Source organism: Perognathus longimembris, chromosome 5, assembly GCF_023159225.1.
Source record: "Perognathus longimembris pacificus isolate PPM17 chromosome 5, ASM2315922v1, whole genome shotgun sequence".
NCBI classification, from domain to species: domain Eukaryota; kingdom Metazoa; phylum Chordata; class Mammalia; order Rodentia; family Heteromyidae; genus Perognathus; species Perognathus longimembris.
The window spans coordinates 26,139,712-26,165,302 of NC_063165.1; the positions used below are offsets into that span (position 1 = coordinate 26,139,712).

The 25,591-nt window shown below is 37.6% G+C and overlaps 1 protein-coding gene across 3 annotated transcripts in view; it reads right to left on the reverse strand.

The window, feature by feature from the left end:
- Vgll3 (vestigial like family member 3) overlaps nucleotides 1–25,230 on the reverse strand; it is a 40,263-nt gene extending 15,033 nt beyond the window's left edge. The window contains exons 1-3 of one of the 3 annotated variants that reach the window (XM_048346442.1): nucleotides 24,677–25,230; nucleotides 13,901–14,018; nucleotides 4,954–5,490 (exon numbers count right to left, since the gene is read on the reverse strand). In XM_048346442.1, the coding sequence (XP_048202399.1) occupies nucleotides 4,954–5,490; nucleotides 13,901–14,018; nucleotides 24,677–24,802 (781 nt within the window). In that variant the 5' untranslated portion in view covers nucleotides 24,803–25,230. Of the gene's footprint in view, nucleotides 1–4,953; nucleotides 5,491–13,900; nucleotides 14,187–24,676 lie in introns of all 3 variants that reach the window. The other 2 variants (XM_048346440.1, XM_048346439.1) reach the window with 2 other exon arrangements.
- Nucleotides 25,231–25,591: the final 361 nt, after the last annotated feature.

The window sequence follows — 25,591 nt, forward strand, 5'->3', positions numbered from 1 at the left end:
ATCATTTAATCTTTCTGTTTGGTGGGGTATGATTTCTTAAAATCATACCTTTTTATTGATTGAGACCAAATGTGCTATTTAGTACTATCAAAGAAAGTTTCCTAATTTTTTAATCATTCATAAAAATCACTGATATTGCTTATGTTGTCAAGAAGGCTCAATTCCTAATCTGTCAGAATTTAGATGGCTAAATATATGTTCCATGGGAAGAGTTGAAATGGCAAGAAAGGGAAACATTTTGGTGGGAACAGCTGAAATATTTCTTCTTTTGATGATACTCTCTCTTCTCTGCAGAGAAAAGTAGCATATGCATTGATGTTTTAACATTAATTACAATAACCTGTTAATTATCATTGTGCTTCTCTGATGTGGTTATTTGCTGCTATAGTAAGAGGTTTTTTTTCCTTTTTTTTTCTATAATTCCTGCATTTAATGAAAGAAAGACATTTACATTGCTACCAATGATTTCATTGCAAAGCATCCTTATAGAAATGATCATTATGGTCTTAATCAGTGGTATAGCCTATTTCCAAGGGAACACTATACATTACACAGCAAGGGAACACTATGCATTATACTGCAAATTGTGTGCATTTGGGGTGGGGGGCTTGATATTGGGTTCCAGGCTTTGCATATGCTAAACACATGCTTCATTTAACTACAATTTTAATTATTACATACAACAAAATATGAACTATAAAGTTCAGGTTAAAGCACATAAAACACCTTAAAGTATTTAAACTTTAGTTTACATGATATAAAATATCTATGAAAAGAAATGGATAATAATATTTGTCTACTTCAAATTCCTCAATTGTGCCCAGTGTAGTTCTCCCTTCCTAATAACAACACTTAAGTCATCAGGTTTCCAGGTTTCATGAAAGAGTAATTCAACTTAAAGTTCAGAATGAGGTCAAATGATGTAAAATATCTCTTCAGAAACAATCCATTTTATACATCAACATCTGACAAAGTTCTAGAAACCCAGCCTCTGTTTTTATGGAAAATTTCACAACCTTCATTTCATAAGCAATGTGTGGATTTAATAACTATGGTAGTTTTGTTTCTGTCTGGTAAAACCCAATGCTCTGTGATACACAATCTTGATTTTACTTGATATCTGACAATATTTTGGTGAGGGAGAGATGAATTTAGATGAATTGTACTTTCTATCTATCACCATTGTTTGGGGAAAGCTCATCTAATGATTCTCTCATTGAATCTACTTGCACAAATTTATAGCTAACACTCCTAAAATATGTTTTTGAGAAGCCAGGATAACATCAACATGTTTTTATTCCTTGTTAGCACCAGATTTCACAAGCCTCTGAGATAGTACAGAATGTTTGGTTTTGAGTTTTCATTTTAGGTTACTTAAATATGCCTTAGTAAAAATAATATGTATAGTTCATCTCTAAGTTGTTTATGTATATTTTATACCACACTGTTGTGACATTCCTCACAGTTAAAAAAAAAGAATATTAAATCCTGACAAAACTGTAGTGAAAATAACATGAGGTTTCATAAGAAAAATAAATCTGTGGCTCTACTGATGAATACACTTTCAAGTCATGACCAGCTTGTGTTTATAGAGATGTCACATCACAAAGTAGGACTATTTTCCTTTGATAAAATTAAAATGCAGTGAATGAAGTGAAAGTTATAAAGTCTCCCTTGTTGTTCAGTCAAAAGGTTTCATTAACAAATCGTTGTATAAAAGTTAATTCAAATGGATCGTGAAATAGGAGGTGTTATGCCTCATATTAATTAAGTTACACAACCATAACAGAAAGGCAGAATGACAGTATTTCATTACAATGCATTAAATGTCTATGATCAGTGAAGGATGAGTTGTACATAAGAATTTGCTTCATATCATCACCAAAAGTTCTAAGCAGAATAGGAGGCATATTCTTATATTAATTAGAAGTCTGGCAGCATACTTCCACAATTGCAAACATTTGCATATTTAACTGGCTTATTCCTAACACACATAGGACCCATACAATATTCTAAGGATGCTTGAAGCTAGATATTTTTTTTTTTTTGGTGCCAGTCCTGGGGCTTGAACTCAGTGCCTGAGCACTGTCCCTGGCTTCCTTTTTGCTCAATACTAGCACTCTGCCACTTGAGCCACAGTGCCACTTCTGGTCTTTTCTATATATGTGGTGCTGAGGAATCAAACCTAGGTCTTCATGTATATGAGGCAAGCACTCTTGCCACTAGGCCATATTCCCAGCCCTCCCTCTTATTTATCTTACCATTATACTTATTAGTGGCAGCCCCACCTGAACTCCTTAAACTCTATTCCTTCATATTAGCTTAATGAGAGGTGAAAGTTATGAATCAAAGTTGAAAACTATGTCTTTTATGATGAGGGAAAACAAGCAAGAAAAATGATCCAAAAAGCATTCCATAAAAAGCTAATAAATACGCTAAAAACAAAATGTGTCCATAAGAAAACCATAGTAGAAAAAATCTCCTATTAAACAAATTTAACATTCACTTACTAAAGAATGTATAAAAGCTTTTTAAATGCCAAAGCAGATGGTGTTTTCTAAGAGAAGTATATACCAGCCAATGCTGTCAAACTTATTTGACAATAGATCTTTCTTTTTATTTAATTACTCTCACATTCTGGAATTACTGTTCCCAAGGGACTCCTAGAGCTTCTATACAAGTAATCATTTAAAGAAGGGCAAGTCTTGATTCAAATCCCAGCCTTTTTGTATAGTGCTATTTAAGCTACATAGATATATCTATATAAATTAGATACATAGCTTGATAAATGGATGGATATGGATCACCCTAGAAATCTAATTTGCATATATATACATATATATACATGTATACACTCACACACACACACATATATGTGGAGAACTGGATAAAGAGAATAGAAACATAAGATATGTAGATATATGTAGATAGATAGAAATAGATTTTCCTTGGATAATTCCTTAAAGAGTGGATGATCAAAGTATTTTTGAGAATGGTGGTTCTAGCCTGTAATCTAGTTCCACCTTAACTAATGACTCACATGATAATTTGTGCCATTATCCCAGCTCCAGGGACACATGGTTGGGTGCCATATCATGTGCCTGTCATCCTCCACGACATAGGGAAACACAAGTAAGAAGACAGTAGTCCAGTGTAGCATGAAACTAGAGCCTAACTAGAAAATAACTAACACAAAAACGTACTGCAGACATGACCAAAAATAAATTACATAATATACACAAATGGATCATCTCAAGATTATTCTACAACAAAAATACACTTTTTCCTGTTTGTGAGAGGTAAGAATAAGGCTTTTCATCCTGCTAAGACTACAAGTTGGCATTCTGAATAATGTGTGAATCAGTCACACTGAAGTTCATAGGTATTAACCAAAAGATAACAGAGAATTAAAGATGGAGAGTATTAAGTAGCATGTCCACTTCTTTTAATGACAGAACAGAGAAAGAGAAAACATCATTTGACTGCTAAAAGCGTTGTTATTCAAGCCTCAGAGGTACCATGGATGTGAAGCAGAAGATACTGTCTCCAGGAAGGAGATGACTAACGTGAGACTTCAGCAATATCTGTCTACAGGCATGAATGACTCAAGAGTTGCTTAATTTGGATGTGTCAAAGGAAGAAAGCCCTGTGATTACTAGTCCCTTAACACACTTAGCCTAAAAATTACAACCCATTCCTTAATACAGGTTTGATCAACTTGATCAACAAACTGGAAATACTTTGGTAAAGCAGAGACTCAAAAGGACGATGGAAACTCTGTGGAGAAAAGCTGATCAAAATCAAAAAGTTCCATTCATAAACGAATGGAACATGATCAAACATTTGATAATCAAGGGTGATCTGTTATAAATCAGCACTCAAATTAAGGATCATTTACACTGCAAATAAATTTAGAAACTGAACAAGTATTTTTAACAGTCTTTTTATGATGTTACAACATGTTAGGTAAAGAACCTTGGGTTTAAGTAGAAATGGGTAACACTGAAATGTAGACTCTGGGAATATAATCATTTAAAATGTATTTTATGTATGCTTTGCATGTATATATTGTATATATCATATAAATATTGACAATATAATGCTAATAATATCTTATATTGTATACACACATATATAGTATATTACCTGATACTTTGATTTCATGAACTCTGAACTACTACTACTACTACTATAATATCTCTTATGGACCAAGACTTAAGCTCAAGCATTTTTAATACTATGAACTTAGAACTAGTGAATTCCATAGAGTTGAATACTCTGAAGTAGTATATTCTTTACCATCTTTCAAAATCTATTGGAAATAAATTCTATTGTAGCCTTTTAAGTCTTGCATTGTTTAAGGTGAGGAATTTGGGAGGAAAGAAAGTTAAAAGGGATATCAAGGTTAGGAAAGGGCCAAGAAGGGAAAAGAAAGAAAAGAAGTGTGTGTGTGTGTGTGTGTGTGTGTGTGTGTGTGTGTGTTGTCTTCTAATTATTTTTCAAAGGACTAAGCTGTAGATGACATTCCCCAAAGCACTCTGATTTACAACTCATGAATGAGTACTAATAACATAAAAGCAAAATAAAATTTAATGAAGCATCCAAATTCTCCTGGTACTGAGTACAGAGATATAGGTGATTTAAAGAATGTCTTCACTTGTTTGTAAACATAGAACCAGAGACTCAGTGCAAAGGAACTAATCTCTAGACTATAAAATGGGAGAAAAGACTTGAGACTTTCCTCAGCCATCATCTAGTCATACCAGTTTTTACAGAAATGCAGATATTATTGAAAAATGACCAGCTTTTAGAAACCTATTACCTAAGCTTACCTTTCCCAATGAAAGAAGAAAACTATATTTCAAAATGAATTTAAACAAAACTATCCATCTTTTCTTATTTCTTAACCATTTTTTCTTCCTTTGCTAGAAAGCAGGACACCTGCCAGCTCACCTGTGTCAAAGCCCACACTTGGTACAATGTCCACTGTTCCATGAAAGGCTCCGGCCCACGCTGAGGTAGCAGTGGTGACTGTGGTCGCATCTGTCTTTGTGATGTCACACTGGGGAGCAGGAATCCTGGCGGCGCGCACTGATGGCATTAGCAGGGGCCCATATGATGGATCCAGGGCAGAGCCAGCAGCAGGGTGATGGTGGTGGTGGTGGTGATGGTGGTGGCGGCGGTGGTGCATGTGAGCATGCGGGTGATGCCGCATGTAAACGTCATGCATGTGGCTGTAAGACGGGCTCACCTGAGATGCCAAGGGATAGTGCCAGGACTCAGACGTGGGAGGGGGAGGGGCTGGGCCAGTCTGATGAAGGCTGTGGCCTGGCCAGGGGCTGGGGTCAGCGGCAGTAAAGGTGCCAGGGGGTGCGGTGACCTGGAAGTCAGGATGAACTCCCCCCAAACAGGGTGCAGGAGGGGGCTGGTAAGAGCTGGTCCAAAAGGAAGTTGGGAAACTACTCCGCTGGCTTGAGAGAGCTGAGCTGTCTGAGAAGACAGAAAACACATTATTTATGTAAGACTCAGTTCAGGGACAGACTTGTCTTTACTTGCCCAATCATGTTTTATAAGCAGGTTCCTTAACATGCACTCTTTCTTTCTCCACATGGGGTAAACGGATATATGGCTAAGCACTGGGCTTCCATGCCAAGACTGAAGGCTGTGGACAGAATCCCAAGTGCTCAATGTTTTTCCTCCTCTTCCCAACACATGTACACTTCTCATTTGACCAATCAGCCTGTGCTGTCCTGTTTGTAATTTGAGAATTGAAATTTGCTTCCTAAAGGAAGTCACATGGGCCTTAAGCCTTAGAGATGACATTGCTACACATTTCTCTGATAAAGAAGAGTTATCCCAAAAGTGAGGTGTGGATTGGTTAGGAATATTTTATCAACCACTGTCAAGCAAAAATAATTTTTAGTCAAGTTTTCCAATGCCCAACAGCAACAAATAGCATCAAGATCATATTTAATTGTGCTCACCAACTGATTTACCATTTCATTTTTCTCCTGTGGAAACCTATCCATCTATGGACTGAGAATAACAGTGGTTAACATGATGAGAATCACCAAATGTCGACCTCCAGCTCAAGAACTTTTCACAGATTATTTCTGTCAAGAATCACACCAATGTTGTGAGGCACTTATCCAATCCATTTTAGTGATGAGGAAATAGAAGCAGAGAAAAAGTCTAGGGCAAACTGGTAAGAACAAATCATGTAGCCTGTCTCAATGATCAAAAGACTTCATAACTGCCAGAGGGTGCAATTAAAACTGTACCCTGAACCTCTGGAATTTATGATGATTATGTGAAAATCAAAATGGAAGGAGATTCCAGTAGAGGTTATGGGCTTGGAAGCTTATGGGTACAGAGATTATGAGGAGTTGGCAATAACAAATAATAACACTTAGTATTAAAGAAGGAATAGGAAGAATTCTCCACAACTCCATTAGTCTTATCCACTTAATATCCTCATCATAACAATATATGGATAACCTACTATGTGACAAATAGGGGTTCAGGGATGGCTAAACATTTTTATTAAAATTTGGAGGAGGGCAGATAAACTGTTGTGAAGTAAAAAGTGGAGAGAAAGAACCTGAAAACAGCCGAATAACGTGATAACTCTATTAAATCTGAAAGGTTCCATAGGAGGTAATCCTGTAAAGGAGGAGGAAAGAATTACATACATATATACATGTAAACACAAGTGTGTGCATACATACAGTATTCACACAGGCCTACACGCAGTAGTAAAAAAAACAGCATATAATTTGAAGAATAAAATCTGTACATTAAGGAGAAAGTGATCAGAAGGAAAGTCTATGACACTGTAGAAGAATCTGGCCTCAGCGGAGTGTGATCTTTCTGTCCAGAGTACTGAATGCAATTCTATCCCCTGAAGGAGATCTCAGAAGACTTCAAAGGATTTTAATCCAGAAAGTTTGTAGTAAGATCTGTATATGTTCACCTGTAGTAAACTCATCTTGAATCTCTTGTCTCTAGTTTTGTGTAGCTGGTCAAAGAGCTTTCATGTCAGCCCATAACTTATGACTAAAAATGAACATGTTGATTCTTTTGCCATCCCTCCCTGTACTATAATACATTTAAGTGTTGACATGCATTTAACTCAAATAATCTTTTCAGTCAAAAGTGTTTTATTGATTGTTTCTTGTTATAGCTGTATATAACCACTAACGACATTTGTAATGCGTATATTTTCACACTAATTCCACATAAAGAAAACCTGCAAGGTCTTCTCACTGAATGAAGAATATTCTAAGGAGTGATCTGAATTAGTAGTATTCAAAGCCTAACATATTTATCATTTCACTTCATAAATTTCTAAGAGACAGTTTCCTGCCTCAGGGAAAAGCATAAATAAGTTAAATCAACCACAAAATATATCATGAAACTAGTATAACTAGGATGTTGCTGTGCTGTTCATTTTCTCTAATTTTCATATAAGCTGTGGCACTAGTAGTTCAACAACACTATTACCATCATTCTGTTTATTTGTTCCATGAATAAATAAATTGACAGTAAAATCCACAGTAAAACTGACTCTCAAAACATTTGCAGAGGGAAAAAAAGGCTGTTTAAGAGGCATTAGATAAGACTACCTATTCAGCAAATCTTCAGATATTTCCAGCAAGCTATTAGTATATTGTGCCATGACAAAATTTCAACATTTTAAAAGAAGTAAATATGTTGTTCTCTTACTTGAAGCAAAGATGCTTTATTTAATCATTGCCTCCTGTGGGCATATGAAAAATGCTGTTAATGAAAAGGAAAAGTGCAAATCTTGTGGGAATAAAACTCAGTTTGTCTTAGTCAATGGCTATTTGTAGAACATTTTTGTTACACTAATAATGAAAGTCATCATGTTTAAGACATGAAGCCCACATTAAGTTTGTAGTGGATCTTTAAATCACATACCACAGTTTGGTCACCACTAATTTGTCACTTTGCTGTCCCAAATTTCATCTTTGGGAACAAATCTTCACTCTGCTCATAACTTCCATGTCCTAGTACAACCAGAATTCCATTATAAAATCTACTAAACTCTAGACCACAAATATGTGCCAGAGATAGAGTTCTCTTTATTCAATCGCCCCTCAAAATGTCAAAAGTACAGAGAATATTTAATTTCTCTGAGTATGTTTCATCTCTTCGAGTTTGTTTGTACATAGAACCAGTCATACACATGTATTAGGACTTGAGATCTTCACACACAAATATATACATATATATATTAGACAAATTCCTTACCCAAATAATATCATTCTATTCATGAATGGTCATATTGCAAAGAGTGAACATATTATCACTGAGAGCAGAAATCTATGTTTCAAAGACTGAACAACAACACTTGAAAAGGAAAAAGTAAAATTAAAAGCAACTTAATATTTTCCCAGCTGGCATAAGTCATTATTATAAAGCCTCCAGGAATCTATACATGCCTTTACACAAACACTGTTGCACTTTACAGATAAGTGGAACAATACTGAATGGAAAATATCTATGCAGAAATCTATACTTCAGAGTCACTATTTGGAATCTTGCTTATTTAAAAGAAAATTCCTGACACAAAGAAACAGATGACATGTTTTACTTCATGCTGGAGAATCAGTGTGCTTATTTCATATGTATGTAAATTTCTTTCATTATGTGACTCTGGTTATGGGTACTTAATCACAGCCACATTGTTGGATGTAAAAGCATATGAAAAACTGTGCAAGCTATTTCAATGCAATACTGCCTTTTCAGGCTGGTGGAAACAACCTCGAACATGCTATGGTAATTTGGGGTTCACTATTCAAGATTTGTGTTACATTAATGATGTTAACTCTGATAGTCAATCCTATAAATAGAGCCTAAATATAATTTGGTTCAATTTCCATTTGAGATTTAAAATCATCACACACACACACAAGCACTCATACACAAAATATATACGTATTTATTCCTAAACAAGAGATATAATGAAGAAAAGCATATTTTCCAGGACAAGCCACCCAGAGAATGCTAAGCGATATCACTATGTAACTTCAGACCAGAAATGTATGCAAGACAAATGAAGAGGTTTAACATGGAATATCAAATACTACTTTCATTTTGTGATGCTTTTTACATTAACCTTACATGTCTTTTTTTGAAAAATGAATACAAAATATTTCAAGGAAGAAAAATTCAAAATTAGTTAAAAATATGGTTTATTCTGAAAAGCAAAGAAAATTACGTTAAGGAAATGGGAACATGAAATTCTAGAGGACGTTGATCTCATCACCTTAATAACCTTAATATTAAAATATTGATAAAAATACCTCATATTTAAAGATAACCTTTATGCATTAAATATCTCAGTTAAAAAAAATTAAGATCCTCAACACAATTCTTAAAGTCCCATTCTCTTATTCTGCTTTCCAATTTAAAAACTACTGGATTAGGGGCTGGGAATATGGCCTAGTGGTAAAGTGCTTGTTTCATATACATGAAATCCTGGGTTCGATTCCTCAGCACCACATATATAGAAAAACACAGAAGTAGTGGTGTGGCTCAAGTGGCAGAGTGCTAACCTTGAGCAAAAAGAAGCCAGGGACAGTGCTCAGGCCCTGAGTTCAAGCCCCAGGTCTGGCAAAAAATAAACCAAACCAAACAATAAAAAACTACTGGATGTCAAATGTAATCTCGGCTCCATTATTACTATCATTCAAGAATTATGAGTTATCTTTACATCAAAAGATGCCTCCAGATGTTTTATTGCAGAGTTGCTCAAAAGAGGCCTGGTGACTTCTCAGGGAGAGGTTTAGAGTGACATGGGGTGCCCATATCCCTTGGGGGCAGTTGGATGACTTAAGCGGGACCCCACTTTCCCCTCACGTTTCTCCCAAACTTCCTGCAAGCAAATTCTTCCAGTGCCTCCAGGAATATTTCAGCTCAGCTCGGTTGTTACCAGTCAGCCAGCTCAATCAGCCAGCATCAATCTCCTCCTCTACGCTGTTACAATTTAGTATTCATTTGCAGAGGTCTTTCCCTTAAGACTGAGATGCCGCTAGCAGATAATTACAGCAACCAGCCAATAGATAATTAGACTGAAAGTACAAGAAAAAACAAGCTGCCAGTAACTTTATCAATATGCACAGTTTTTTAAAATATCTGGCCTACTTTGGTATGCCTCAACAACCAGCACTACCTTTTTTTACATACACACACACACACACACACACACACACACACTTTTGGGGAAAAGCAATGCATAGTGTAAGATGACAAGCAAATTTATTACATTTTCTTAACGGAAAAGCTCTACACACCACTAGCTAAAATATATAGTAAAATTAAAGATAACTGATGAGAGGTTGTACCAACTTGCAAAAAAATATTTCCTCTTAATGTTGTGTGACAGTGGGTCACACCTGTAGTCCCAGCTAATCTAACAGCTGTGATCTAGAGGTTCATAGTGAGAAAAGTCTGTGGGACTATACTGCATCTCCAATTAACTAACAAAAGGCTTGCTGGAGACATGGCTCAAGTAGTAGTGTACCAACTGAGCAAGCAAAGCTAAGCAAGCAGGTGGTCCTGAGTTTAAATCTTGGTACTGATAAAGAACATCCTTAGCTCATAAGAAATACACATTAAATTTGATATTACCATATTAACAGCTATGTCAGTATCTTAACTTGAACATTTACTATGGAATCTATTCTATAGTCAAACATATATCAGTTCTTAGTTCATTTGTATCTCTGTATCAGTAGGTGTGTGATAACTTTATGCTACAAACTAGATGCTTTAATACTGGCATTAATACTGGCTCCTTTTTAGCCTTTAGCTGCTGTTTTTCCCCAGATGTTTTAGAAAAAATAATGCTTGACAAAACAATGCTTCATGATACAATCATATTTTCTGTGCAAAGTGAGTATAAACTTAAGGAAAGAGAATAAGCATCTGACTTTAATTGAATACTTTGTTCTAAACCCTGTGCTAAATTATTCACACACATTATCACCAAATCTTTATAACATTAGAAGAATTTTAATAAACACATATTACAATGAGGGAATTTGAACTCAGATTGTAAATTATTAATCCAAGATTACATTGCAACCTGCAATTATTAAGGTATAGACTTAAATCCAAAATGAGCAGGCTCCAAAGACTACAATATTAATCCTGTTACCATTTTTGGCAATTAAAATTACATTCTCACCACCTTATGTATCTTTTTTTTGTGGCTCTCTTATGGATCCCATCCAAGCTTTGTATATTGACTTAAAGCAAAGACAACTAGAAACAATAGAAAATTCTTTTTACAAATAGGAAGCAAATAATACATTTGAAATCACAGAACTTTACACAATGAAAAACTCCAACAATTCTTTAATTAAATACTTGTTTTACAAATGTGAAAATTTTACCAAGAGATATCATACAATATAATACCAAAAAATCCTCTACTGAAGATTTTTATTTTTCTAGTATTATGCATATGGTACCAACATAAGATACTTCAATTCATTTTATTTAGAGTATCCACACAAAAATACATTTTCTTGGAGAAAATGATGCAAACCAGCTAGCTAGAGTATTTGTAGTCTCAGTGGGAGAGGAAGAGACAAAACGCCCTAGAATATGTATTCTATCACTTCACCTCAAGCACATAAAGCATGTCTGCTTTTCATTGAACATTCTAATTTTAGCTCATTTTCCAGGCTTTTACTCTGGGTGTTTCATCTTGGTAGATTTTTTTCCCCAAAAATATTCTCAAGAAAAATGAAATTATTTTTTTCATGTCTCTGTTGAGATGTAACCATCTCATGGAAGACTTCCATTATCATCTTGCAGGTCACAGTATCTTTTTATACTATCTCTACCACACAAAAAAGAAAAAGAAAAAAACACAAGACATTCTGTGGACAGAAAGCTTCAATCTACTTGCTGTTCCCTGAACACTGCCTACTGCATAGTAGGTGAGTAATTACATAATATATAAATTTGATTAGAATGAAACAGGAGATACACTTGAAATATAAATATGATATAAAAGACACCTGTAACCATAGTCATTAAAACTGCATCACTATTCACTCTATGCTTACTAAAATATATCAGCTTAAAGATCTCTGATTATTCCAATAAGTTGTGCATATATATACATATGTAATATATATACATACATATATATGTCCATGAAGAGTATCCATGGATTGAAATGGTTTTGTATCTATAAGTAGACACATGCACTAAAATTCTACTGACTGTAATGCTACAAACAACTTTTGTAGACAATTAGACAATTCTGGGTGCAAGTTTCTGCTTTCCAGACTGAATAATCTCTGGTTTAAAAGAAAAGTGAACATAGCATTTATTACTCTAGTGAAACTGATTGTCTTCATAGAACTTATTACTAACATATAAGGCTATTTAGTTAAAACATAAGACTCATTGAATCTTTCTTATTTATTATAAATTATTAACATTTACTATGTGCCATCAAATAGAATATGAGATGACTCCATAAGCATCTTAGGCTCCCAGTGATTAAGCCTGGCTTCCTGGAAAAAGTCCATGGTATTTACCAATAAAATAGTATGTATGCTAGAGGAAAAAAAATGAGAGGGGAAAGGACCAGGGAGGATAGAAGAGAGGAAGGGAAGGAACAGGGAAAGGGGGAAAGATCAAAAGGAGAGGGAAAAGGTAAGGGGAAGCATCCAATCTACAGATCAGACCTAGCAAGCAAGCCAGCACCTGTCCAACAGAGTAGAACCATTCCTCTGACAATGAGGAGCCAGTAGTCACAGCTCACCTGAGCCTACTTCAGGTGGCCTGTTCATGAGGATCACTCTGAGCATTTGGTACAGTATGATTTTCCTTGTGTATGGAGATGCAGGTGCAATGGATTTGTGGCAAGGCACCCTATAGCATGTCTAGCAGCACTAGATCAGAACTTGTCACACTGATTCTCCATCTAAATCACTGAGGATGCTGATTTAATACAAAATACCCTACCTGCAGTTTCTGATACTCCCAGTCTAAAGCATGGCCCAAGGATTTGAATTTCTAACAGACTTCTGTGTGATGCCTGTCTTCTTAATCAGGAAATCCCATGTAAAGAACCATTTTATTAGATTCCTCTTATCAGCAGGTAATTTGAAGAGGAAAAAATTCAGTAACAGCTTCTGTCTGAAGCTATGGTTGGAAGGATATGGTGTTTTCTCCTCTACTCTTGTAATTACCATGATTAAAATATCTTGCAATTATTATTTGTGAGCCAGAAGTCATATGCAAACAAATCTCTGTGACCTCCATATTGAAACTATTCATCAGAAGCTCTGTGAGTGTATCAAGCTACAATCACCTATTTCAGCCATAGAGATGCTACCTTGGATGACTAGATTATAGTCTACAGAATGAGTAATAAATCATTTGAGAAAAAAAGCTACTGGAAGAACACAGAAGGCCTTATGTCTGTGTTCCTATCAGACTCAGAACTCTACTAGGCCACCACATAACACCTAGAGAATGAGCAAAAGCTATTACTTTTTTTTTAGAAGTTTATTCAGGCATGCCTATTATTCCAAGATCCAAATTGGGCCATGGGGGCTTTAGCAATGAAGCTTGGCAGCTCCATTCAGCCACTATAAACTCAGGCTCAGTTATATCACTATTTTCCATGAGGAATTTAAGGGGTGTGACTGCATCCTTTCCAACCCTACATTCCACATGTGACAAAACTGATCCAGCTGTTTGTCTGAAAGAAATTCCTTGCTGTCCTTAGAAATTAAAAAGCTAGTGGATATCCGTCCTCCAGAGGCAAGCCTCCAGCTGGAACCTGGTACAGGCAGTTGCGTAACAGAGACAGTGCCCTGGAGAGCATCTGCTTTTGAATTCTTACCTCGCCATAGGGGGGTTAGCCCCATCTTGCTTTTTGAAATGGCAGATTCTGGGTGGAAGGTGCTGGCTTGGCCCAAAGCTCTTGAGAAGTGTTCATCCACTACTGACCCAATGTCTCCCTGGAAATAAGTGAAAAGGACACAGCGAGAGTTAAGGTACTCCATCTCGGCAGGCTGGTCTTTCTCCTCCTCCTCCTCCTCCTCATCCTCCTCCTCCTCCTCCTCTTGTTTGCTGGGAAGGGTGATTTCCAGAGAGTCCTGCATCTTGCTGTATACCGCTAACTTCTTCTGGGATGGAATAAACAAAACACAGTATCAAAGAAAGTTTGTAAAAAGGCATTAACCAGTTAACTTTTCACTTACAAAAAAAATCTAAATATTAACATATGTTTGCAAACTGTTTCTTCTACATCTGTTTTATTCGATCATTTCCCTCCCCAAACCTGTTGCCTCCTCTATACCGAGAGAGAGAAAAATCTGTCGTTCTAAATTTGGCAAAGCAAAAAGTTCATTATCAAATTGTAATATTTTCAGTGTCAGAGGGAATTTTGGTTTTGTTATTTTTGCTTTAAATTCAGCTACACTAATACAACAATGGTTAAAACACAGTGACAGATTCTTTTCAGATTCCTCCCTCCCCGATTTTAGATCGGCTGTTAAAGATGTTATGTACCAGCAGTGACATTATAGTTTTGGATAGAGAAGAATAGAGGAGGGGAGACCTAACTGTCCAGGGGCAGGGTGGAGAAGAAAAGCGCTTTTCATAAATGAAATAAACTAAAATAAAAACAGGAATGCAGCATCTTATAAAAGGATTTGGCAGATATGCTGAACTCATTTCTCAAAAATCAAACTGAAATGACAAAATAAGTCTGTGTGAAGATCCATTTTGCATGGAACATATTTTTCAGATGTTCCGCTAACCGCCATTATCATAGAAAGAAAAAAAATATTTTATTGTGGCTTACTGAAAATAATACCAAATACTAACAAGGACTGTCTTTCTCAAATAAAAATGAGAACTGTTTGGCAATGTGAAATATTTTGACAGATGATCATCACTACAGTAACAATTAACCTATACTATGCTGGAAACACTTCTGAAACCTTGTTTTGTTTCCTCATTCAGTCTTTACAATCCTATACCATAGTTACTATTAATAAACTTAAAGACAGACACACAAAATCATCCAGAAGTTAAATGAGTGGCTGAATGTCAGAAAACATGGAAAAGAGAGAATGCACAATAATGCATTCATAGGTGTAGGGGTTTGTGTGTGTGTGTGTGTCTTGTGTCTGTATGTTTGTTCTCATGAAATGTTGGAGAGTAAGGGAAACATATTTAATGAAAAGAGAAGAGGAGAGGAAAGGAAAGGAAAAAGAGTACTCAGTAATGTGAGAAAAGTAAGTGACAACCGCCATTGTAACAAAATATATGTCATTGGTCTAATTTTAAAAATTATTCCCTGTCAATACATACACCAGTTCTTTATATTCTTTATTTTTCATGAGTATGTAATATATCTGTTTACACTTGTATACACTCCAAATATTCCCTCTGGATATTACAAACATCTGTTGTTCTATAAAAGTGAGCCTATGACATACCATCAAAAGGCAAGACATAAGAATATTATTCCAACTGACACATTTTTATAGATAAAATTGTGCTAATTTTTACTATAGAGGTGCAATTTAAGTATTTACGTTTCCAACACATTTGTTTTAACCGAACAAGCAGTTCCACTTGTTAAAATAGGAATCTGAAGGGCTGGGGATATAGCCTAGTGGCAAGAGTGCCTGCCTCGGATACACGAGGCCCTAGATTCGATTCCCCAGCACCACATATACAGAAAATGGCCAGAAGCGGCGCTGTGGCTCAAGTGGCAGAGTGCTAGCCTTGAGCGGGAAGAAGCCAGGGACAGTGCTCAGGCCCTGAGTCCAAGGCCCAGGACTGGCCAAAAAAAAAAAAAAATAGGAATCTGAAAGTATCAAAAGGGCGCAGTAGCTACCTAAAATGATACTTTAAACTTCTGTAAGTGTTTTAAAATTAAGTGAGAGTAAGAAAACAGACATAAAATTTAAATAGCATAACATTCACACCACCCTAATTTTCTTCAGAGACACTTGAATGTCAGCGACTTTCTGAGAGCTGTGGTTTGGTAGTTATAAGTATATTATTTGCCTTTTAAACTCAACATATTTCTTACATATACTTTTGTTTTGTTCTGTATTTACTTGTTGTTCACTTTTTGGAATAAAATGTCCCAAATGTTAGAGTCAAAATCTCAATGCATTAGAATCTGGATTTCCAGAGTCAAGGTAAAAATATAATACAGTTCTTATTTTTCTCAAAATGTGCAATCAGTTTATAAAATATCCAAATCTCTCATAAATATCCATGGATGTCTTATAAGACCCTACAGAACTGCTAAGAAAACCAAACTCATTAAATTAAGAACACCAGGTTGGTTTAACTTAGAAGCACACACCCTTACATTTCATTGCTATTGCACCATAATAACAAATTTTTTCCCAAGGTGACTTGAGTCGGGAGTTGTGTGAAATGTTCAAGATTGGCAGACATAATATGGGTACAAAGGAAGGGATGAAGCAGAAGAGTGAAGGACAGTGGGAAGCAAAAGTCACTTCCTCAAGACTGGCTGTTAGCGCCCCCCCCCCGCCCCCCACCCAAAAAAAAAAAAAAAACTATAGCAGGAATATGCAAGGAAAAGAATTTGTCTGATGAAAGAGAGAGAGACAGACAGACAGACAGACAGAGATAGAGAGAGAAAGGAGAGACTTTATTAGGAGCCAAATACCACTAACTCCCCAAGGTTTAAGCCTGGATAGGCCAAGTGATTACTTTGCATATGTGGAAGGTTTATTTTTGTGTGTGTGTGTGTTTTTTTTAAGGAAACAAAAATATTTTCCTGAATCACTGAAATAATTGGACATTTACAAAAAAAAACTCTTTTGCTTTCCTACTGGTTATCTCCTTTAAATGCAATGATTATTTTATATTTAAAACATATCCCAAACAAACAAAAAACTAACCCAGAATAAATGCATCAAACTCAGAAAGTCTATAGAAGGAGTCCCTTTTTCTTTGATCATCCTTTAAAAATTTATTTGTACAACAGATTAAAAAAAATCTCAGATAATACTCTTGGAAAAAAACAAGATGTTGTTCCAAGATACTCTTGGAAAATATGCCACAGATCTTTTATATATTTTGTTTCACTTAACTTTCTCTGACACACAATTTTTTAGCCAAAAAGTTATTCCTAATTTACATATGAAAAATGTAATTGTCTAGGGCTAGGATCACCTAAGTAGGAAAGGGATGACTACAAATTATGTGCTAACATAAACAGACTAAGGAGAATGAGTCCCTATAAGAAAATTATTTTGGCTGAATAAACTACTTCCAGGACATGGGTACCATCCATTCTAACAAAAACAGTCTAAGGTCAGTTATAATATTTAAAAATTACTTTAAACATATTAGTCATATGTGAGATACAAGAGATGTGCTATTAAGAAATGCAATGATTTTTCTAAAGTATAGATGCCTTGATAGCACTGAAGTTACACATCTGAAAATACATTGGCCCCTTGGCTATCAGATACATACTACAGCTGCAGCTACATACAACCAGCAATCCTATTTTGGAAAATGTGAGCAAAGTTAGCTCATAAGAAATAGTCACACCTCGTGATTCTAGGTTTGTTTTTGTCTGCTTGGTGGTTTTTTCTTTTGTTTTGTTTGTTTTTTAAAATTCTTAATAGTAGAGAGGAGCAAACCAAAAATAATATTGCTTAACCTGATGTGTTACTTTTGTGTATATGGCCTTTAAATGATTCTGGTAATAATAAAAAAATGTAACCTGCCCCCTCCACAGATGAAAATTTTCCACTTCTTATGAAGTTGAAAAAATGTGCCACAGGCTTAGAAGCAATTTCAAAATTTGCATTCCCAAAATGTTTTAAGCAATGATCACATCATTAGAGTATGTCTTCTTACTCTAACTACTTTGAATGAAACAATAGTTTCTGATGTATAAATTTCTGGCATGTGTGTATAATCCTGTGACTAGACTTAGGTATGATGCTTTTAAATTATCCATTCATTCATTCAACCAATTGCCAGCTAATTCTTATTTTGTGTCAGCTATTGTGCAAACATTTGGATATATAAGATAAACAGCATACTTTGTCCCGTAATTGAAATTTCTCATAGCTTGGAAAAGATTTGAAGGGCAATAGTAAAAAAGAGAGCCCCACATTTTATCCAAATGATTAACTATTATTTCTCAAAGTAGCTAATACTCCACATGTTTTAAATGAGGAAAGTAGGGAGGGAAGGTTAGGTCACCTATGAATTGAATTCTACTTTGTAAGACAACTGATATAAAGAGAAAACAATGAGAGAGAATAAAGAGAAAGGCAATGGAATTAAAGAGCAATGAAAATGGCAAAGAGGATTTCACCAAGTCAAAGAACCTTTTTGCCTGGAGTTTGCCTTTCTGAAAATGAAGTCTTCTGAAAGGATTATTTCAGAGGCCTCATCCAACTCTATATCCTAATCAGCAAAATTCTGGAGCTTTAGACAAATTCACACTTTATTTTGTTTCTTACACTGGCCACCTCTTTTGATTTTTCAGAACCTTAGCCAAAAAATATCTACAGACAACTGAACACTGATTCTCATTTCCAGATGTGGGCCATCTAGCCCAACTCCTAGAAATTGGTTATGATACATACAGGGATATAGTTTTAGAATCTCCCTACTCTATCTTCCAAAGAAAAGTAATTTAGCATCTTCAAATAATAACAGTTTTAAAAAGAAAGGGTACCTGTTAAGATTGAGTCATTTTTCCCCTCTACTGATATTAGGAGACAAGTGAAAAATAGTTCAGTTGCCCCAGCTCAGACCACACGAGTAAATCACTAGCATAAATCTCTTATCTCCTGAGATATGTATAAATACAGCATTTGCGAGTTATTCTAACAGCAGCTGTGTGGGCCTAATGGTTCAAGGCACTCTCAGGGTCTTCCCAAATGAGTAGCCAAAGCAGAAAAACAGCTGCTTAAAGAGGTGTGCTTTGAAAGGCTCAGGGTGGAATTTTGCCCACAATTACTGCCCTCATTGCCACTATGACAGCCTGAAATTTAACTGTTAGAGAGAGTTTGTTTCTTGAATTAAAAAATAAAATACTTTTCTCGAGATAATACCTTAAACTATTTTCTATGCTTTGTGTATTTGTTTTGAGAATTTTCAGTGCCAAGTTATCTTGAACCAGAGACTGTAAGTATGAAAAATAAGTTAAACATTTTAATATGAAATTCATCCATTTTTTTAAGTTGCTGTGATTTAAGTGACCAATTTGCTTTAGAATCTGCCGTAGGCCTCAAGTACAATAGTTGTTTTTATACTCATTGAAAATTGTCTCTGCACAAATGAAGATAAGACAAATATACATACTGTTCAACATGGTCAGGTCAGTGTCTTTTCTGCAGGAGCCTGAAGAGATGTTGCACAAGAGAGCAAGGCTACTCCTCTTTCCCTAAGTATTTGTCGTATCACCACCATCATAAACTGTGCCAAATGGAAGATTTTACCAGTGGAAGATGAAGTAGGGCTTCCTTGCATTTGGCCAAAAGCCCCTTCTCTTAAATTTCTAATGTCATTGTGCTGTGGTATTGGTTTCTTGATGAACATGTATGCACTGTGTATGCTTTTATGATGATCAGTCCTGTCCTATAGCCATCCTTATTCAGGTTGACTACCAGAGTCAAGAGTTCAGTTACTTTAAAGTTTAACTTCCTGTATTTTTTTTTTTTAATTCTTCTGGTGGGGAAGTTACTGGGATCCTGCAACTATGGAGGAGTTTAAGCTTTTAAGACTTGGCAGTCAAGTTAACTTGTGTATTGTGGAATCCTAGGGACTGCACTTTGTCAAACAAGCCCTGTATTAATCCTTAGAAATACACTTAAGTTCAACATGACAGTTAAAAGAAAAATTAAATCCTCTCCCTTAAGTAGTATGTGCTAAAATAATTTGTGTTATAATTATAGTCTTTCCTCTTTAATGAAACTAAGCTTTTAGTTAGAATAGCAGTAAAGTGTGTGGCACTTAAAAGCGAGTGTCAATATCACTTCTGATAGTTTATTTTAAGTAAATAAGTGTGTATTTGCTAAGTGGACATTCTGCTTCATCAACGAAAGATGCAACATAGATAGCAAAAGTCATTAGCATAACATAAATGCTTGCAAAAGGCCTTTGGAATGCCTCAACTTAAAAAAAAAAAAGTACACTACCAAGGACTTGGAAAGAATCTCAAACTCCAAGGCCAAAGAATCTACTGCATATTAATCTTTTATATCAAAAAAAATTGATTGGAGGCACTAAGGACAAAAATAAGTCCATTTTGCAATAGCCAAAAAGAAAAATTCCTTGGGAGAGATTGCCTGGCATGGTGGAAAGATTCTCCACCTGGTTCACTGAGAAGCTGAGGACCTGGAGGTCCTAATTTTGTCATCAATCAATTTTGAAATCTTCCTTATGTTGACCTCATGAACATGCATTTTGCCAGATTTAAGTGGCAAAACTGAAGTACAATTTTTTCAGAATTTTCCCATGACATACAAAATCTCAGAGAAGTTTCATGATCTAACCAAGGTGGCAGAGTACAGAACAAATTTAAAAATTTTTCAGACTTATAACTGCAATGCTGCATCCCAGGGAAATCCAATTCTTTTAAGTGAAAGCATGCATACACATTGAGCCAGCTGTTCCCCTTAAACAGGACAGCATAAATATGTTCTAACTTATACCAAGCTTGAAATGTGATTATGAAAGAGAGGGGGGGGGAGAAAGGAAGGGAGGGAGGTAGGGAGGGAGGGAAGGAAGGAGGGATGGAGGGAGGGAAGAAGGGAAGGAGGGAGGGAGGGAGGAAAACTTCTATATATCATTAGAATTTAGGAATTGTTCTCTGCTTTTGTTGTCTCACACATGAACTAAAAAATTCTGAAAATATTTTGAATCTTCCTGATTTTAACATTATGGATATGAAGAAGGATTTTGACAACAGACTAAGGGGAGAAATTCACTGTGTATGAAAGAAATCTATGATTTCAAATCAGGGCCCTCAATTTTTCCGGACATGTATTTCAAAGCTTTCTACTGCTTTTTACCATCAGTGTTACACAGACAAATGAACTATTTTTTCATGCCAGTTCTGGTAGGGACTGGGCACTACACTGTCTGTCCATGAGTATTTTTGCTCAAGGCTATGTTCTACCTACCACTGGAGCCACAGCTCCACTTCTGGTTTTCTGGTGATTAACTGGAAATAAGTGTCTCATGGACTGTCCTGCCTGAGTTGGCTTTGAACCATGTTCCTCAGATCTCAGCCTCCAGAGTAGTTAAGCCTACAGGCATGAGCCATCAGCGCCTGGCATGAACACTTTCCTGTACACATTTGGCAGTGGCATCAGCTTTCAGAGCAAGTGCTGAGATGCTCAGTCCCAAGTTCTCCAAGGAGATGTTAAGGACGGTAGATAGAGGAGGGCCTAGGTAACTTGCCTTCCCTCACAAATTTCTGCCTCTGCTAATCACACAATTATGTTTGTGCACTGCCACGCAATTTCTTGGAATTGATAACTGAGACTGTAAATTTTGTTCTTCAGGTATTTTCAAATTACTTTTATTCATTTAGCCTACTGTATGCTTAACTAACATACTAGACCTTGCATAGATGCAGCTTACTATGCTTGTAAATAATTGCCAACTCATCTATAATAATACATAATATTTCTAATAAAAACCTGAATTGAAAAGTTTCACAGTGTATGTGTGTAGAAAATGAGACTATGTTATTTCAATGAAGAATTTCAGTTAAATGATCATATATTGAGAGAGAAATAGGCCTATGTTAGAATCCATCATGAACCAATTTTGACACAGTGATTTATAAGGAATACAGGGTTGGGGATGGAGCCCAGTGGTAGAATGTCTGCCTGGCATGTGTGAGGCCCTGAGTTTGATCCTCTGCACTGAAAAACACAGAAGAAAGCATACAAAAGATTTTATTGCTATACAGACTTGATGGGGGGAAAAAAAATCAACTGAAGGATACACTACTACAAATGTAGTTGTACAAAACTACAGTGCTCTCTTTTTTAGCACTTATTTTATAAATTACCTTTAAACTTGGTTGACTATTCTCTCACTATTTCTGTTGTTTTTCATTTCTCACCGCTTAACAAATCAGTTTTTCAAGTGCAGTAGGAATTACATCCCTTATTTTTGTCTCCCAGGCAAGATGCTATTAGGGGTCACTTCCCATGTACGGAGAAAACAATCTTCATGGATAATAATGATAAAACCTTATGGAATGCAAAAACAACCAAAATATGTATTCTCAGATGACTGCATTAGGGCCAAGTCAATATTAGTCCCACTTCACCCACGCACTGCATAGTCTAAAAATGTTGTCAGCTTGATAAGAATTCCTGATTTACTCTTTTCTCCAATAGAAAATATAGGTCATCAAAATAAACTCCTGACAAGAAAAAGAGCAGTAGTTACTGTCAACTTCTGCTCATTTTACTGACCACTAGAAGTCAAGCAGTTTCTTTATAAGAGAAGAAAGAAATCATGAATAACCACTTTAGTTAAAGAAGCATGAAGATTTCCAAACATATCTCTCAACTCTACCCTTGTATCAACTCTGCCAAGCATCTCCCTAAGTGCTGTGTACAAAAGCTCAAACTAAGGCAGAAATTGATCACTGGGCAACACAGCCATGTAAACAATTCAGGTTTTAGTTTATTTTTTAAATTTTCATTTCTTTAGCTCATTCTTCAGCTTGTTGATGGATTTAGCAAAAGAATGGAATTTGGGGGCTGGAACTAAGTACTATTGCAAAAGCAAGATTAAGTATATGGAGTCATTTCTTACTGAATTTTTCTAACATGAAATTATAATTTTAGCTAAAAAATTACAATTCTGATCTAAATAAAAGATTTAGATTTTAATGAACCTCCTTTAACAGATTTTCAAATAAACCACCTTATTCCCAACTCTCCTACTAGTTCTTGATTTTTTTAAGTAAGAGGAAAGTACTCTTCTCAACATTTAGAATCTATTGCTCATCCATGTTCCAACTGGTAATTGAGGGCTTCTATGCAATCAGAGAGGAAGAAAAGAATACTTCATCTACTCCTGAGAACTACTAATACCAGCAATGTCTTTGCCTTACTTGCCTGAATTAAACTTATGTGGCTTTTTCCATTTGGTAAATGCCAAAGAAAAGCAAACAGCTAAACAAAATGTTTATCTATGAACCCTGACCATAAATCACAAAAAAATGCTTTCTTATCCTCCTCAGAAGTTATTTTGCTTTGAAGCAATAAAGCTGTTAAATATCTACAAATTAATGAGAAAATTATAATCACAAGAAAGTAGGGTTTCTTCATGTGCCTTCAGTGGTCCTCAATTAAGTCAGCTGCACCCTTCAAGAATCGGCTGCATTTTACAACTACTCTTTAAACAAAACTACTTTTTTGTTTTTATTTCCAAAAGGTAGCACTACAACGCGTTGAATAGGAAAAGAAACTGAGAAAATACCTCAATTCAGAGGTCTGGTTGATTACAAGGTCAAACCTTAGGGTTAGAGTAACACCTATAGTCCTGAAGAAATTAATAACCAATCAATTCTGCAGATCATAATTTTCTAACTTCATGTAGTTGTCTTATTAGTATTCTCTTTTTGTTGTCCCATGAGATCAGCACCCACTAATCACCACAGTCTGAGGAAGACTAGTGGTACAGCCCCGTGTCACACACACACACACACACACACACACACACACACACACACACACACACACTACAGGGCTAACGAAACTCTGGCGCACTTGCTTTTGTGTCCAGCATAATATTCCAGGGCACTTTGTTTTCAGTTTCCTGTAGTTCTACTCTCCCTTCCAACAGTAACTCCATCATCTCCTATCTAGCTCCAAATCCATTTTCATGGTCAATATTTTCAGTCTTCTGGCATGGCGGCGCCCCAGTAATTCAGAGATTCAAGGTTACCTCTTGAATGAGATCCACAGACTGAACACCTCCTATAAGCAACTGTCTTTCGGTGGAGTGAGGAAATGAATAAAGACCCTTGGCATCCCCCGTTTCTCTAAACCACAGCCAGAAAAGAAGTTCTAGAAATATCTACTCTAGGTTACATCAGAGCAGTGTCCCACCCTAAAAGTCTCGGAAAGGTCAGTCTTATGACCTCAGTGGTCAGGTAGCTTCGACTACCTCGGCCGCACACATTTCCTCCTCTTAATCCAGAAAGCCCTGGGACTCTCTAACATTCCAAAGAAATAAAACATTTGCTTTTAAAGGAAGTTTACTCACATCGTCCTAAAACAGATGCCCCGGGTGAGCTTCGAAGACGTGAATCCTGACAGCCGGGATCGTTAAAGCCCAGCGATCTCTGAGCTGGGGTGACCACAGCCCAAGTGAAGCCCCCCCCCCCCCCTCAGCCAGGTACAGCCTCTCCAAGATTCCCCACCCTCCCAGCGCTTCCTGCAGCCTCCTCGCCTCTCCTGGGAAGGCTCTGCGCTCAAGGGCGCTCCCGCAGGTCCCGGGCATCCTCTGTGCCACCCATCCCGGCGGGGACGGTTGTCACCACCGCCGGGAGCCCCGGACCGATACTCCCGGTGCCCCTCGCCCCCGCCCCCGGCCGGCTGCCCGGTCGGTGACTCACCTGCTGGCCAGGTTGTGGAGCCGGATGATAGTAGGCTGTGGGGCAGGTTGCAGCTGCCACAGGGTTGGGCAGATACTGGGGCGCTCCATACGGCTGGGGGTGATACATCACCTCCGCACAACTCATGGCAGCAGGGGCCGCGGCGACCCCCGGGTGGCGGCCGTGCGCGCTGGCGCGAGGGGCGCCGCCGCCTGCGCCGCCGCCGCCGCCTGCGTCGCGGCTCCGGCTGCTACTGCGGAGGAGGCGGGTCCTCCGCGGCCGCGGGCTCCGCGCCGGGCGCGAGCTCGGGAGGGGTGGGCAGTCAGCGGCGGCCCATGCGCGGGCACCTTCATCTTCAGCCCCTCCGGGTGCCACCTCCCCCGCCCTCCTTCCCCCCTTCGTGCTTTACGAGAGCGCAGCTCCGGGGCGCCGCGGCCGGAGCATGGCGGGACTTAGAGACCCGGAGGGAGAAGCGGCGGCACCCACTGCTGCGCCAACCACCACCGCAGCCGGGGTCTGGGGTGAGGCAGCCCTGGGGAGCCGGGACAGTGCCGTGCGTCTACACTCCACACGCCCCGGGCTCGGCCTATCATGGGCGATCGCGGCGGGGCGAGGACCCAGAGGCGGGAGCAAGTGATGGGGGGGATACTCGGGAGGGGTGGACTGGGGGGTGGGAGGAAGCACTTTGCATTCCCAGGCTCTGAGGAGTTGCTTTGCAAAGTTTTTCTTCTTCTTTTTTTTTTTTCTTTTTGCCCCTACTCTGCGAGCTGGTGGGCGGGTCGCCCAGCAGGGGGACCCTGGGGAGGGCTGGCTGTGGATTGGAGCGAAGTTTGCAGACCTCTCCGCCTCCCTCCTCCCGGGACGCGATGCTGGTGGGAGGGGAATGGTATGTCAAGGATTCCGCGCCCGCGGAGCTCCGCGGGCGCCCACCCTGTC